At 40.7% G+C, this 16028-nt stretch overlaps 1 protein-coding gene across 1 annotated transcript in view; it reads right to left on the bottom strand.

Annotated features, from left to right (window-relative positions):
* The window catches only part of LOC113165557 (A-kinase anchor protein 13-like), a 62436-nt gene extending 46654 nt beyond the window's left edge, over positions 1-15782 (bottom strand). Inside the window, exons 1-8 of the mRNA XM_026365173.1 lie at positions 15635-15782; positions 13900-13997; positions 12802-12879; positions 12521-12662; positions 11165-11357; positions 7143-7368; positions 5451-6171; positions 859-4050 (exon numbers count right to left, since the gene is read on the bottom strand). Of these exons, the coding sequence (XP_026220958.1) occupies positions 859-4050; positions 5451-6171; positions 7143-7368; positions 11165-11357; positions 12521-12662; positions 12802-12864 (4537 nt within the window). The 5' untranslated portion in view covers positions 12865-12879; positions 13900-13997; positions 15635-15782. The remainder of the gene's footprint in view (positions 1-858; positions 4051-5450; positions 6172-7142; positions 7369-11164; positions 11358-12520; positions 12663-12801; positions 12880-13899; positions 13998-15634) is intronic.
* Positions 15783-16028: the final 246 nt, after the last annotated feature.

Here is a 16028-nt window from a genome sequence, read left to right as displayed (position 1 = left end):
ACAAAGATTGGTAATATTGTATATCTTTTTGTACAGTTTGAAACAGTAACATCCTTTAGACCAAGTACAATGCAAGACTTTACAATCCCAGACTCAAGCTATTGTGATACACTGTGATACCCGCTTAACAACAACAAACCAACACTTTCTCCAGTACCATGCCTTACAACGACGACAACAAAAAATAATTGTGATCTAAAATTGAATTTGAAATTCTTCTCCTCACATACAACACTTAATAATAAATAATCAAGTGCCATCTTATCTTAAAAGCCTAATAGAACTCTCTGTTCTCAGACTGCAGGTTTACTTGTGGTTCCTAGAGTTTCCAAATGTAGAATGGGAGGCAGAGCCTTCTGCTATCAAGCTCCCAGACACCCTCTCTACATTTAAGACTAGATTTAAACTTACCTTTGTCATAAAGTTTAAAGTTAGAGATGGTTCAGGTGACACTGAACCATCTCTGCTATGGTAGTTAGTCTGCTGTGGGACCTCTACACCGAATTGCGTTGTAGCGTTTAATTCATCAGGTTTTATCATCGTACAGTCCACATACATTGAAGTGGGTCTTGTACCTATGCTTATATAATCATTACATCCATGTTGCAATGCATGGTTCAGTAAGCTTGTTACTGAAAAGATTATAGAAATTTTACACTCTGTAGGCACCATTTCAGTCTATATACAACTGTAAAAAAGTGATTTCAGCTTTTGAAATACATCTGTAAACATTTCATCAAAAATAATCATTGCATTTAGTAAATAACCATATTTGTAAGAAAGAGGTTAAGGTAAGATGTGATATCTTTAGACTTATATACCGATATATTACAGTGACTACTTCATAGGGTTATTTACCTGTATGAGAGGTGTTCTCCGCAGTAACCATGTCTTCCCTCGCATACTCTTCAAGTTCCAGCTTTGTCCTTTCTCTATGCTTCCATCCATCCACTGTATCCAAAGTATCAGAGTCTTGATCACACACATGATACACGTGATCCACAGCCACCAACTTGTCACTTTTGTTCTGGAATGTGGCAGCAACAAGCTTTGGGTCCTCTAGCAAACAAGATGTCGGCAATTTACCCGATTCCATTATGGCAGGGGCAGTCTGTTCCCCTGGACTGGAATTAGCCACAGGAGCCGAGTCACACTGGGTTACAGGAAGCGTTGGACTCCATGAAAGCGGCAAAGTGCGACTCTCCCCTTGATGTGGTATTTTTGACAAATGAGGGTCGCTCTTGTGTTCTTTAGCCTGACAGTCTGAGTGTGACATATCTGTGATACTTTTAAGGCAGCTGTTGTGTACCTGTCCCCCTTCCTCACCCTCAGGAGTTAAAGACTCTACAGAAAGACTACCCCCTTCCTCACCCTCAGGAGTGAAAGACTCTACAAAAAGACTACCCCCTTCCTCACCCTCAGGAGTTAAAGACTCTACAGAAAGACTACCCCCTTCCTCACCCTCAGGAGTGAAAGACTCTACAGAAAGACTACCCCCTTCCTCACCCTCAGGAGTTAAAGACTCTACAGAAAGACTACCCCCTTCCTCACCCTCAGGAGTTAAAGACTCTACAGAAAAACTACCATCTCGATCTGTTGTATTTGTACACATTTCTTTGTTCTGAAAATGTGTACCTAAAAACTGTCCATTGCTCTCTTTCTGACATACAGAGTGGTCTTGGGGTTTGTGGTTGGACTCAGAATCAGGGCAAAATGTCTCACTGGGTAACTCTGAGGGTTGTCCTGTGTCTACAAGAGGACAGGATAACTGGATTTGTGTTTGCATGTGACCTTGGATGTTTACCTCGGCTCTAATCAGGTCATTTTTTTCTGGCAACGGTTTAATATTCACTGCCAATAGTTTGTCTTCTTCTTCAGACAGTGGACACGTAAATAGTTTGTTCATTGTAGTTTCTGACTCAATTCCCTCTTTATAGAGTGGTGGTAAACCATGAGTATCTGTCTCAGTTTTACACAGTAACTTTACTGACTGTGAAACATTTTGTCCCTCAGAGCAGAACTGATCAGTAGACTGTGTGTGTGAATGCTGTATGGGTTGATTTTCAGTTGGTTCGCTAGCATCTTGTGCTATTGTTGGAACATATTCTTCTTCTGAACTCTGTGAGGGTTTACCTGATAGCTGCTGGCTTAGTTCTATTCTAGCCATGGCTGATGCTACTGCTACAGCTACAACTGCTACTGCTGTTGCAACCAGGTCTTCATTGTATTTTTGCACACTTACTGTGTCTGAAGAAGGAAACTTTCTTTCTTCATCTATGGAAGATAACGCCTCACTGCACACCACCCTAAAGTCATATTCTTCACTTGTCCTCTCCAAACTTGTCTCCTTACCTGCTTCCTCTTCAACCACCCAGAGCTCATGTCTCTTTTCCTCCTTGTGCTGCTGATCTCTCAGCATCTCAGAGGAAAAACAATGCTCTAAATATTCCCTTGCACTCGTCTCAGGGCTTCCTTCCCGTATTTGAAGCGGTGTAGCATCCGCTGTGCCTTCACATAGCAAACACACAGCTTCGGTGAGATGCGTACATTCCAGAAATTCATTGGGTTTTTCCACAGAATGCACAGGTTGTAATGGTTTGTATGAGTCCACAGATTGTGTATGTTGTGTATCTTCTTCAGGAAATACCACAAGAAACAAGTCCTCTGTGAGTTCTGTAGGCTCAGAACTTTTAACAGGAAGTTCCTTCGGAAACTTAGATTCCAACAAAGCCATTTGGTCCATTGATGCTACAGTATCGGTTTTCTCATTTTCTGATAAGGTTTTATACTCCACATCTTCCACTGTTGGATTGGTGTCGCCCTTTAAATCTAGCTCTGTAGGGTCAAGAATTTCATTTCCTATTGACTGAACAGTGTTAATTTCCTCTGAATCTGCCTTTTTGTTGTCCATGTCAATGAGTTCTGTAGACTCCAGATTAAAGTCATTAGAACAATGGGTGTTATCCTCTGATAATTCCTTAGTTTCTAATGTCCATAAAGGCGTAACCTCAGTCACATCGGTTCTTCCATGGTCTGTAGGATGAGTATAAGTAGACTCTGAGCTTGTAACAGCAGAGTCTGGTTCATGACTGTCCCTCGTCTGGCTCTCTGTCTGACTGGGTAGATGCATGGCGTCCTTGTCAGCTTCCTCTCTCTGGGTTGGCTCAGAAATAGGAGGAGAGTGAACATGCGCCCTTCCTGTTTGATCCTTGGCTTCAGACTCTGTCTCTGAATGAGGGTTTAGGTTTGTCACTTGTTCTGTCTGTGTCTCGCTCAGACTCTGAGACTCTATACTGGAGCTGGAACTGAGCTTGGCCTCAGTGCCTCCTCTCTTCCCCCTCTTCTTCCTCCTCTTTTTTTTGCCTTTTGCTTCTTTCTCTTCACCCACTGGCTTCTCTTCTCCTCCCTCTTCAAGGTCAGCTGTTTCACTGCTCTTTCTGCTGTAAGTGGTCTCTCTGTTCCTGACCTCCTCACTCCCCACCTCCTCCCCTCCCTTCTGCCAATCTGGCCTTACTTCCTCCTCTTGCTGCGATCCCTGTACTTCCTTTCTTTGTGTGGCCAGCCCATGTGACTGTGCTGGCTGTGCTCCAGCAGCATGTGGCTGACTCAGAGCTGAACACAGTTGATGAGAACTAAGACCCTGTTCTAACAGCTGTGGGGGACTTTTACCAAACTCATGGGGTGAGCTCAAATCCCATTCTGTCTGCTCCAGCTGTTCAGGTTTTTGCTGATCATCGTCATACCAAACTGTGTGGGAATTCACTTCCTTTCTGTTGGACTCTTCAGTGACACTCTGGTCCATGTTTTCACTCTGATACCAGACTGTTTTTGCTGTTGTATGTGATCCCAGTGGGGGTGATCCTATTATGCTTCCAATCCAGCCTCCATCCCGCCACAGCACTCTCCGGGGTTTTCCTTCCATGTCTGGTGATCTGGGGCTGGTCTTGCTCCCAGACTGGGGACTCTTGCTTATGGAGTCAGGTTGGCTTGGCTCATCTGAGTCTGACTGGCTTTCCTGGGGATCATGAGATTGTTCCTGACCCATGAATACTGAAAGAAGACAATATTAGGTTAAGAAATTTTTGAACACCAACTCTATTTGAGCTTTACTCTTCTTCTCATAGATTTGGTCACTGTTACTGTCCAGTTTCCAATCTGGAAACAGTGTTACAAGAAAGTATGTGTCAAGTAGCACATATCACATGATCAGACACAACAACCCTTCATTGTAGAAAAAAAATGAATGAAAGCTAACACACTATAGAAGAGTAATACATTTATAACTTACTGTAAACCCACTTATTATTTCACTGCTCACCGTTGTTTTTTTTTCCTTCTTTATAACCAATTTGGAGATTTGTTTCCAGGCAAAAAAAGTCCCTAACTGCAATATGAATATATACTCTTATGTATATATATGGATGTGGATATATGGATGGATGTTTTTTTCTCAACAAGCTACAGGCCCAATTTATATAGGAGCCCACAGGGAAATATGCCATCTTGTCTGACTCCCTACTTAACCATAAAGCACTGACAACCCAATGACTAGTGTCACTTTTATTGTAGAAGCTGATGCCGAACCATTTCTAGATTTTAACAAGGATCTGAGTAATTTATTGCTACAATCAAGACTCATTGGCAAACATATGAAAATACTTTCAATGAACTCTTTCCATTAATATTTCTACATTAACAATGGGTCTTGACAAACCCACAGATAAATATCACTGCTCTACAGGTCTGTGGAGTGTTTTAGCATCTCACGCTTACCATTTCATTGTTATGGTCCACACTGATCACTGTCATAGTGATTCATAGATTTTTACAGCAGGAAGCAGCATTTTTTTTTTTTTTTAGAGAAACAACTTTTAAAAGCCACAGTCCACCAACACACAACAGTAAAAACTGTGGAGCATTTTGAGCCAGGTAATATTTATCTGGAGATGGTGGAGACTAAAAATCAGAGTTAAAAGTGAGGAAATGTTGCACTTGGAATTATATGGTGGACTTTTACTAATGCATAACATGACTAAAAAGATGACAATATATGTGCTTGTTCCATCGCCTACACAAACTGTCGAAGAAACTAACCTTTTGTGGTTCATTTGTTTTCATGTGATTCTCTGAAGCCCATTTTAACATATGTAAAAAGAAATATCTCTCCTAAACTAATGGTCCTGATTTCTCACTGCTAATAAACAGTTGTGACCGAGTCTGAGCTAAAGACAACAAAACAGTTCGAAGTAGCAATGCTTCCATGTGAAATTGTGCTAAAATAGTAACACAAGCAAAAATAATCAAGTGCCTCCAGTTATATGCAATAGTAGAAGTCGTGATAGAATCTGAGAATCTAAGAAATCTAAGAATGCGCTTTTAAAATGTCACCATGATGTGGATGATTCACAGTCAATCTAACTCAGCTCCACTCTGCACTCTGTGGAACTCACCTGCCCTCTTTGCAGCCGATTCCACAAACTGATCTTGTCTTGGTGAGTGACTCTGGTTGTCTGCCTGTTCTGTCTCCGTCTTTACAAATTGCTCACACATCAGCACGTCTGTGTCTACTTCCCACTTCTCTCCTTCCTGTTTTTCTGTGATGGCGGTGGTAGCCTTGCCAGCATACTTATCACCAGCTGGTGCAGCCACTGGATTTCTGAGTAAAAATGTTTCTTCATTCCTTTGGATTTTTGTGGCTTCACTTTCACCAATCACAGATATCACTGTTGGGTCTCTGGGAGAAACTGTTCCTTCTATCTCTAACAGACAACTTGTTTCTATTGTCTCGGTGGGCTTCTGTGCAGTCACTTTATTGGCCTCCAGAGGGCGTCTGTTATTTCCTGCAGTTTCTGTTACATGTCTTGTGGTTTTTGTAGTTCTCTTTTTGTTTTTCCTTTTGCGGCCAGCAGGAGACTTAGTAGTTGGCCTACTCCTCTGTCCTCCAGCAGCTTCAAGGCTCTGACAAAGATGTTCACTGGTACAGGATGTATGAGTGACAACAGCAGATGGGGTTCTTTCCTTCAGTTCCTCTGTTGTTGTGCTACACTTCTCTGTGGATACTGCTATCAGGTCTGCATCCCATCTGCTCTCTTGTCGTCTGCTCGAGCAGTGCTGCAGCTCACAGGCAGGGATCATCGATATTGCTGTGATGACACCGGCACAGGACTCTCCCTGCAACAAGGACAAGTCCGCGGTGACTGTTGAGACCTAAAAATGTAACTACAATTCTGTCAAGACACCTCAAACAAAGGTTAAACAGTGTATTTCAGCAGTTCCTCATTAAACAGTGAGTGGCACGTGATGACACTTTTATCCATTACTATATCGTGTTGTAAAACTACAGTAATACCTACTTCTTTCTAGACTTTCTAAACTGAAAATGATTTAACAGGTTAGAGTTCACGTGCTTTAGATAATGTGGTTAAATGGAGTGGTTTACTGTGAGCTGTCACACGTCAGCTGTGCAGCTGTAGTGAAAACTGTTTTAACTCAGCAGCTGCAACAAATACAAACAACCTAAACTACCAATCAGCACCATCTGGTTCCAGTGGAAACCGAAGCACAGATTTGTTTACTACATCTCCACTATGGGAATGAATTTGAAACAAATGGATTGAAAAAATGGTTGTTGCAAACTTTGGCTGTAACATGTCTAACAATTTACCAGCACATAAAAAAGAAGAGTGGCATGTGGAAATAAACTGCTGATATGATTGGTGGTGTTATGTTGTGACAGGTAAATTAGTTAAAGCAGAGAATGCACAGTACAAACCACATTTCCAGAAAAGTTGTGACCTTTTCTAAAATGCAATAAAAACTTTATTACACTCATTAGACTTCAGCTGCTTAACAGTCCATCGCTGCTGCTGTCTGATACTACTCTTTATATGTATATTTTCAATCAGAGACTGTAGGCAGGTCAGTCAAGCAAATGCACCGTCCTGCCCTGTAGACCTATAGCAGAATGTGCAGAATTTGAATTCTTGAAACATTTCACAATATAATATATAATAAAGCTTTGGTGACACCCATTCCTCCTACCCTCACTTATTACTAGCCGCATCCAAAACGGTGTTACTTGAATATAATAAATAGAATATAATTGAGGACACAATTGCTGTGTGTACGTGTGAAGAAGTCACCTTTGAGTCTCTGTGAAGCTGAATCAGTCTCCTCAGTTCCTCTATCTCCTTCTTTATGCAGCAACTTTCATCGCCGTCCTTCTCTGCACCCTCTACTCTGTGCTGCCAACTCGGAAATGTTAGGGTGTAGGTGCCAAGGTTTGTGTAATGCTGAAACACTCTGCCTTCCTGGTACCAAGGTAGCTGCTCCTTTGGTTCCAACTGAGCATCTGAGGACGCCTCATACCTGTAATGACACAAAATTATTAAAAGCTGCACATGTTTCCTTGTCCTTTTAGTCATGTACAGAAAAGATTGTCACTATGGAATCAGAAACTTTCAAAGAATTATATGTCCAGCACTCAGAGTGTGAATAATCCACTGTCTTAAAGAACATCACTAGAAACTTAAGCTGCCTAACAAACAGGAGAAATGTGAAAATGAATATAGAAAATCAATTAAGTCATTTATATAAAAATCCAGAAGAATCCTAACATACATATAAAACTAAATGAATGAATGCGACAGAGTGCCCAGGCTCCAACATATGCGACATACACAGCTCTGTGTGGTGGAAGACATCACATTACTCTCTAAAACCACGCCCTCCCCAAATCCACCCACACCCTAAACTGCAGAACGCCTGACACTCGCTGTTCTAAGAACGCCTCTCACTCTTCAGCTGCACCAGCCACAGACATGTTTACCAGCACACAGTTGACAAAAGGTTTCAGCATGGCACTCAGTATCTTCACTACAGACTTTTGGGGTTAGTGCACACACTGTTAACAGACACACCGCTGACAGACCTTTGTCAGGTACATCAGTAAAAAACACAAATCCTCTTCTGTGAAGAAGGTCAATTGGATATTAAAACACACATGTGTACACACACACACACACACACACACACACACACACAGTATGTCATGAACCGGTTTGTCTTAATAATGACAACATTACTCTTACCATACATTTCAAGTTTCTGTTAGACTGTTCTGTCAACTCACCCTTATTTGATTACAATAGAAAATATTTGTTGGCACCAGTGGCTTGTTGACTCAGATCTATGACACTATAAACATTTATAACTCTTAAACTAATGAGTGAACAAAAGTGTGACTTTGGGTCTATTTCAGGTGAAGTTCACTGTGTCGCATCTGGTGTAACCATCTAGTCCCACTCAAACAGAAGTGCAGAGTAAGTGTTTAATGCAGAAAACACCCCAAATGATAGTGTCTGAGCACTATATAACAGCTGGATCAGTGTATTAAATCCATTAGAGCAGCATTAGGAGACAGTAGAGAGAGGAAAGACTCGGAAGAAACCTCCGGTAGAACCAAATACTGAGTGGAATGAAGAAAGAGAAAATAACAACAGGCAAGCTTACTTGCAAGGAAATATAAGGCTCAGAGGCCGGGGAGTAACTGTTCTGAAACCAAGACCGAAACCATCATACAAACATCCACAATCTCATGTTGCCACCCAAATAACTGCAACGCTGTTGCAGATATCTTTTGTCTCTAGTGATAGAATCTATATTAATAACAGATCATGTTGTGTAAGCTGGACACCAGTAAAACATTACAGTTGTTTATTGATTGCACTGTCTAAATTAGAGGAGCTTTAAGTGTACTCGTGGTTTACTGCAGTAACTGCTGTAAAGTGATCAACACGTAGAAGACCTTCAGCTGAGATGGAAATGTGTGGAGCAGCTGAAGTCCGTTTTTACCAGTGCTGATGCGTTGTTGAGGCCTTACTCTCATAGACTTTAAGGCAAAGAGAAGCAGATGGAGTCAGTTGAGTCAATCAGCTGGTTGGTTCAGGCCTCTCACTCCGCTTACAATCATCTCTCTAATCAGTTGTCCTTACATTCACCCACCCTTACATTTTCATGCTCCCATGCTGGGTCAGTTACTGTGATGTCATCAGATAAAAAAAGGATAAAAAAGGAAGGTGAAGAGAGGGGAGAGGAGGACAGTAAGTGGCTACAGTATAATTATTTCTGTCCATGAACAATCTGTCTGAGACTACTACACAGTTCGCTTTGTGTAATCTGGCTTTTAGCTTCACAGCAATTCACATTCATGAACGGCGCAACATATAGGGACCCTTTTGTCCACAGGGAATGGGGGTGGATACAATGTACAATAATTGCTATACAGTTCCATTCATGTGGATTACATCTACAAGTGCAACACTGCACCATTTGGCTTTGCCTGCCCTCTTTTTCTACAGCTGCCTAAACTGTGCACTGCTATAGACAGCACCCACTACAGTGTCTTAGAGCAACAACACAAACAAGAGAGGGGCTCACACAAGTGTGAACACTTTGTTTCAGAGCACGCAGCTTTTGTGCCTCTGACTGCTGGAAGCATGTTCTGGCATTTACAGATGAGTTGTTGAAGTATTCAGCAGGTACATAGCAACATTTGCCCTTCATTTAAAGCAGTGTTGTGTCCACCTGATAAACCCAAATCCATTCATTGTTATAATATTCCATTTATTTCATTGACGATTGCTGTCAGGCGTCCTTTGCTGTGCTTGGCTGTAGCCTTTTTTTAGATAATGGCTTTCTTGCTTGAGTATTTTAAAAGGGTGTTCTTCCTGTGCCATGAGGTCATCTGGGACTTTGTCCAGACACAAGAGCAATCAATTCCTATTCCATTCCATGTAATGGCAAAAAATTTCCCTCTGGAACCAATAAAGTTTTTGAATCTTGAATGTCCATTAATTCTCTAGCAAATCCTTGCCAGTATGCAATGCCTGAAGGGCAAGAGCAATATGAAAATGGCAATGACATTTTTCCTCCACATTGACTTTAGCATTGCCCATCCGTGGTAAACCCCTATGAATAAATTTTTATTTTGGACAAGATGAAGAAATGGTATACTGTTTAGGTTTCCATTCCAAGCTCTTTTAGCTTTATAATCAGCACACTGCAATACTTTGGAGTCATCACTTTGTCACAAAACAAGAAGGGAACAGTTTTGGGGAATGAGCGAACTGAATTTCTTTGATGTCTTTGAAGTGAAATGTAAAGTGAGTAAAATGCAGTGCAACAGCTACTACCTGTTTGGGTGCTGATATACAGTAACAGCATATTTAAAGAGCTCTATTTTAGTGGCATTTTTCGAGTGGAAGAGAGCCAAAACAGAGAATTTTGTGTTTACAGATTTAACCTTGCACAGATATTCCTGTACATGACAATAACTCTGAATCATTCAACTGACAACGGGGCACTCATTTCTCAGGACAGAACTATAGGAAATCTATAGTGCTCAACAATGGCAAGACAGATATGCAAATTAGAAGCTAAATAACAATGAGTTAGTAGTCCAACATAGCTCACAGCTTAACGGTAAGTGTCTCACATTAACTCCCATAATGATTCACCTCCCAAGAAAGCAAGCTTTAATTTCCCCACTCTCATACATCAGTTCTGTTGTTGGGTCAAACATTTCATTTCCTCCATGATGTGCTTCCTGCTGACACACCAAGCGTTGCCTGCTAACACTGAGAGCAGTGAGTGCTTCCTGACTTCAGCATGTACACAATTCACCGTTGCTCTTGTGTGCAGCTTTCTTCACTTAGTTTAAAGAAACACTGTTACGCTTGTTAGTCTATTACTGACACCAACTGCTGGTCAATAGAATAGCAGGTATTGCACAAGCTGTGAACCATGCTGGCTGCCAAAAATAAACAACAAAAGTAAGAACAGGACTATGGATTGTATGCTTGTCCTGCTTTTCAAGTAGATGAGAATAAAAAAATACTACACTAAAACCTCATTTCCATGGTGATCTAAACATTCAATACTCAAATACTCCACAAGGTGCTTTTAATTTACTTACAAAGGAAGTTTTTTTGGGGAGGTTTTTTACATAAAATTATGGTGACTGTTAGGCAACACAACTAAAGGACAAAAAGATAAAAATATGTACTTTTCTAATTCAATTTTGTAAAAAACAAAATGTTCCAGTTTTCCAGTTAAATAAATTAAATATTGTATAGTATGGTTTAGATTTTGGTAAAGGACTAACCATCTGAAGAGCTCCACCAGCTGCTCGTGTCCTTTGCCCTGTGCCACACAGGCTGGAGTTTGTCCCTGAGTGTTAGTTGTCCTCAGAGCCTCTCTGGCTCCCGGTTGCTGCAGAAGGAATGACGCCACTGTCCTCAGACCACAACTGGCTGCCAAGTGCAGCAGGCTGGACAGCTGCACGCTCTGGGACACAGCTGGACAGGAAAGGAAAAAAAGAAGAAGGTCATCAGCTAATAAAACAGAACAAAGCAACCAGCAAGAAATGTGGAAGAAACATACATCCACCAACCTCGCAGTTTACTGTCATATTAGTTGTCTACTGTCAATAATGGGGCCATGTTTTAGTCAAACATAATATGAACCTTTATTGTCCATTCCTATTTGCTCAACCAACTGTAATATTACTTTCACCATCAAAGCAAAGCCCAGATACTGTTACTACATCAGCTTCACAGTCAGTGATTTCAGGCCACCGGTCTCGATGTGGCATCATTCCAACTAATTTAAAAGCAAATAGGACCAAGCAAATTTTCTACTGGCCAAATCAAACATACACAGACGAGTGTAAACAAATCATTGGGTTTGAGACAAACCTTTTTGAAGCAGGAGAATGGTAATTTTCTATACAGTCGATATTACCAAACATCATAAAAAGACTAAAACCAAAAATGTGCATCTGCTATCAGCAGTAAGACGTTATTATGTTAGACGTTCAACAGCAACTCAATTGTTTTGTCCAAAAATTTAAAGCCCCACCTTTACACTAGGTGACATGCTTCTTTCTTACAATAAATATGGACAATGTAGTTTATTTTTAAACAGCTCCACAGACTGAAATCAGTAGCATTTTCACATTCTCTGAACAGTTGTTCCCGTAAGGCCACTGGGCATGCTCAGACGGGCGAGACTGCTTACATTGTTTCACTAGCTTGCTTTAACTCTAAAGTTGTATGGGACATTAACTCTGCACCATTCAACTGACAATGGGGCACTGATCTCTCCAGACAGAGCTATTTAGATGCTAAATAACAATGAATGGGACAATCATAAATGAGAAGTCATCTTGATGAGGAGATGATTGCCACTTACTGTATGATGAATATACTAACCTTCCACTACATTATAGTATTGAGAGCTGGAGTCACTAGGAGGTGCACCATCAACTACCTCCATAGTGTTTTATTAACAATTGCAGGTTAAGTTGTTAGTCCCTTTGCAGCATTCAGCATTTAACGTGGGACATTAGTAACTAAGTTTGTATTCCACTTGCAAATGGGAAGTTAGTTGATCTCACTGCCTAATGTAAGGACACAAGCAAATGGTGAACGTTACAGTAACGTTAAGTAGGCTCATTCACCTCTGTAGCTGTCTGGCAGTGTGGAAATGTGTGTACATGTGAGGGAAGGTGTTTGTGGTGCAGTTCTGTGTTGAAGCAGGCTGAGGTGTTTCAAGGCCAGGGTGAGGCTCTGATCCAACCTCTCACACTCTTTCAGTGGAATCTGAAACACACACAAACAAAATACACAAAGGTCAAAAATCTGTCTCGAGTCTTTTCTTTTTAGGAGGATTTTTCTCTTATTTAATGACAGTTATTAAATATGTGCATTTCTGGACCTCTCACAATCTCTCCTCGCTTACCTGGTCATCATCGAACAGTAATGCTTCCTCTGGGGCTGTGTTGTCAAGCAGGAAGTGGGCCATGTCAAGAGCCAAGTTCTGCATACAACACATTATACTGACATCATTATTCTTGAAAAGTCAGCAAATACCTTTCATGTTATTTCAGCCCAGTCTTTTTTTTCCACATAGTCATTGCTTTACATGTCCATATCTTCTTACAGCTCAAAGTTAGCTCCAATGTGGACCAATGTGGATCCACTTTTGTGGATATTTGCCTAATTTCAAGATTGCAATCACTTGGACTCAGGATACTGGATCCTTTCCCTTCACATAAACAAATGAACAGATATCCCTGTACATGCTAGTCCTGATACAGTGAGCAGGACATTTACTGAATCAGTGCTTTCTCGTGAACAAACTCTGTAACACAGTAACTGTTTCAAAATCACCTCAAGCATCAGACAGAAAAAGCACAGACATAACCAGTTCACAGAAATACATTATGATCCCGGGTTAGGCTGCAAAACAGGCTTGACCACTTCAGACTATCAGGTGTGATGTTTTTACATTAGTCCCCATCATTAAAAACATTATACATAAATAGGGCAAACACCATATGGAAGGGGAAGTACAAAAAGGTGTGACTTATAGTTTAAAGACACATCAAACACCAATTTACTTTTTGTACTTTACACAAAATTACATTGATTACATTCCTTTGGTATATGAAATCACATTATTTTTTTTCAACAAAATTCATATCGTGTTCAAAAGCTTCGCTTTTTTCTTTTTTTTTTTTAAATCAGTTTGGATTTGAAAGATGTATTCAGCCGTATCCCAGAGCCCTTCCCTAACCATGATGAGACAGGCCTGATTTCAGGTGCTGTGTCAGAGAAGCTAAGGGCTTAGTTTGATGGTAAGTTGATATTTAAAAGTCAATTAGAGAATAATTAGTGATTTCCCCAGATAACCTTGTTAAATTACCAAGATTAGCTTTCTACCATTTCACCATCTGGTGATGCTGCCATGTTGCTGCCAATCCCATGATGTAGTTGCCCTTCATCATTTTGGACAGACTGTGCCACATTTTTGGCAGTGACAGGACAGTGCTGTTACCTGAACAAAGCAGAAGGTCTCCTGTGAGTGCCTGTCCACTGATCCACCAGGTCGAGCCAAACACAGTGTCACCAAGACCTCTTCACAAACATTATGGGCTATAAACAGAGATAGAGATCATTTTTGGAAACATACCATAAAATGTCCTTTTTTTCCATTTTTAAGAGGTTCCATTTCCTCCTTCAGAAGATGGTAACATCTCACAAACTAGAGGGGCAGGAGCCAGGAGCAGCAGAACAGATGATTCCAACTGGTAACTATGCTGACATATTGTATTATTGTCACCACCATTAAACCTTAAGCTGTTGCCCTAAACTATTCATTAGTCTGGACATTTAACTCTCAGACAAAAAGAGAACAAATCTACATAAAACAGCTCCAGTTTTTTGTTGTTACTCGTGTTTATCTGATGTCTAGTTGCACCACTATCACCACAGGTAGGGATAATCAAGTGGTTTGCTACTGGAATTAAATATGTGGTTTATAAGTGTGCTGAAAACCTCTTAGATGGATTCAAATTGAAGTGGTTGCACAATCTAGACCCAATGATGACAACACATGCAGTGAGGAGTGTGTAAATGCTTCCATGTCATCCATCAGTGAGGAATGTGTCAGTGCTTTAAACCGGCTCTAAATCAGCTCATCAGACATGTAGGCAGGCAGGAAGAAGCCTGTGGTCTGGAGCATCATCCACCCTTCTCTTCCAGCTACAGTCATTTCTGCTCAGGAAACCACACCCTTAGAGCTGGTCACAGTTTCTCTCCTATCTTCTAGTCTGATGAGTAACTTTACCCAGGCTAATAATCCTTCTCAAGGCACATGCTCTGCCACACCTCTTGTACTCCATCACTTCACAGTGTACTATTGTGCAATGCGCTATTGCAGCTGGGTATGTGTTTACAACGATAGGTGTGGAGCTCCCTTTAAAGCGTAAGCTAACTGGAACCATCTGAATCAGCCCATGTAAACTTTAAAAGCTACAGCTGATAAGAAGGCATGATGTAATGACAGCTCCTGCATCATCTGGGTCACAACAGGCGACAACATATCCAATATAAGCCCACTCATAATAATGATGCACTTATAGAACAGCTATCTCCCAATCCTCTCTGCAACAGAGCATGCTCACTTGATGCTGTATTAGGAATTGTGAAACAACAAAAATATTATAAATATTTTATTTTAGGAAAATAAGACAGATTTACAAAAGTGACAATAATAAAATGTAAATATGTGTTAATAGAGTATGAAAACTGCAATAAAAATGATTGTGACATTTAACTAATTGTAGAAAAATATGCTCTTGAAAAAAAAAAAAAATGTTGTCCTTGAAGCTTGATGATGCACTGGAGCCACTAGACTGAAGAAAACTTGGAGCTGTACCAAAAATCCTATTTATAATCCCACTGACATTTCTACATGCTAATGGCTACCTCCGGCCTTGGAATGCAGCCTTGGTTCAGTATGTTGTGTAACTAACCTGGTCTGATGGCATAAGTAAGATTTTTTTTAAAAACTATCTAAGATTATTGTTCATACAATACATTGCTCTATTACTGCCTTTAAAGGGCACAATTTCCCATGAGCCCTAGGTGTTCATGGGCTAATTGTCATTGTTTGACAGAGGATCATTCAGATTTATCTACGTGGTTAATGACACACTCTCCTTTGAAATTCAAAACATGCATAACAAGACATTTGTGTCTGTGTGTGTGTGTGTGTCTCAATGTCATACCTGGACATACAGCTTGAAGTGTGATGTGGCTAACTCGCAGGGTGCTGCTGACATGTCTCTGGGTGGAGCCTGAAAATAAAAGATAAAATTCCACCTCTTCTCCAGCATCTTCATCGTCGAGCTGAACAGTCAGCACACACTCTCCCTGACAGGAAACAGATTTTCATGAGAACATGTAGGTGGACAGACAGACACACCTTGTGTTCACTAAGGCAGTCCAAACATATTTGACACACTGCTGTGAGTCAGGACTAGACCATGAATCGCAATCCAGCCAGCACACAGTTTGAGCAGTTATTTAATAAGACATACAGCACGAGTTACAGCTCATTATGCAAACATCAACTACATTATTCTGTTGTTTTATTCATCTATTGTATGTATTCATCGTTTA

The sequence above is a fragment of the Anabas testudineus genome, chromosome 6 (assembly GCF_900324465.2).
Source record: "Anabas testudineus chromosome 6, fAnaTes1.2, whole genome shotgun sequence".
Lineage (NCBI taxonomy): Eukaryota > Metazoa > Chordata > Actinopteri > Anabantiformes > Anabantidae > Anabas > Anabas testudineus.
This window is presented reverse-complemented; position numbering and strand designations above follow the sequence as displayed.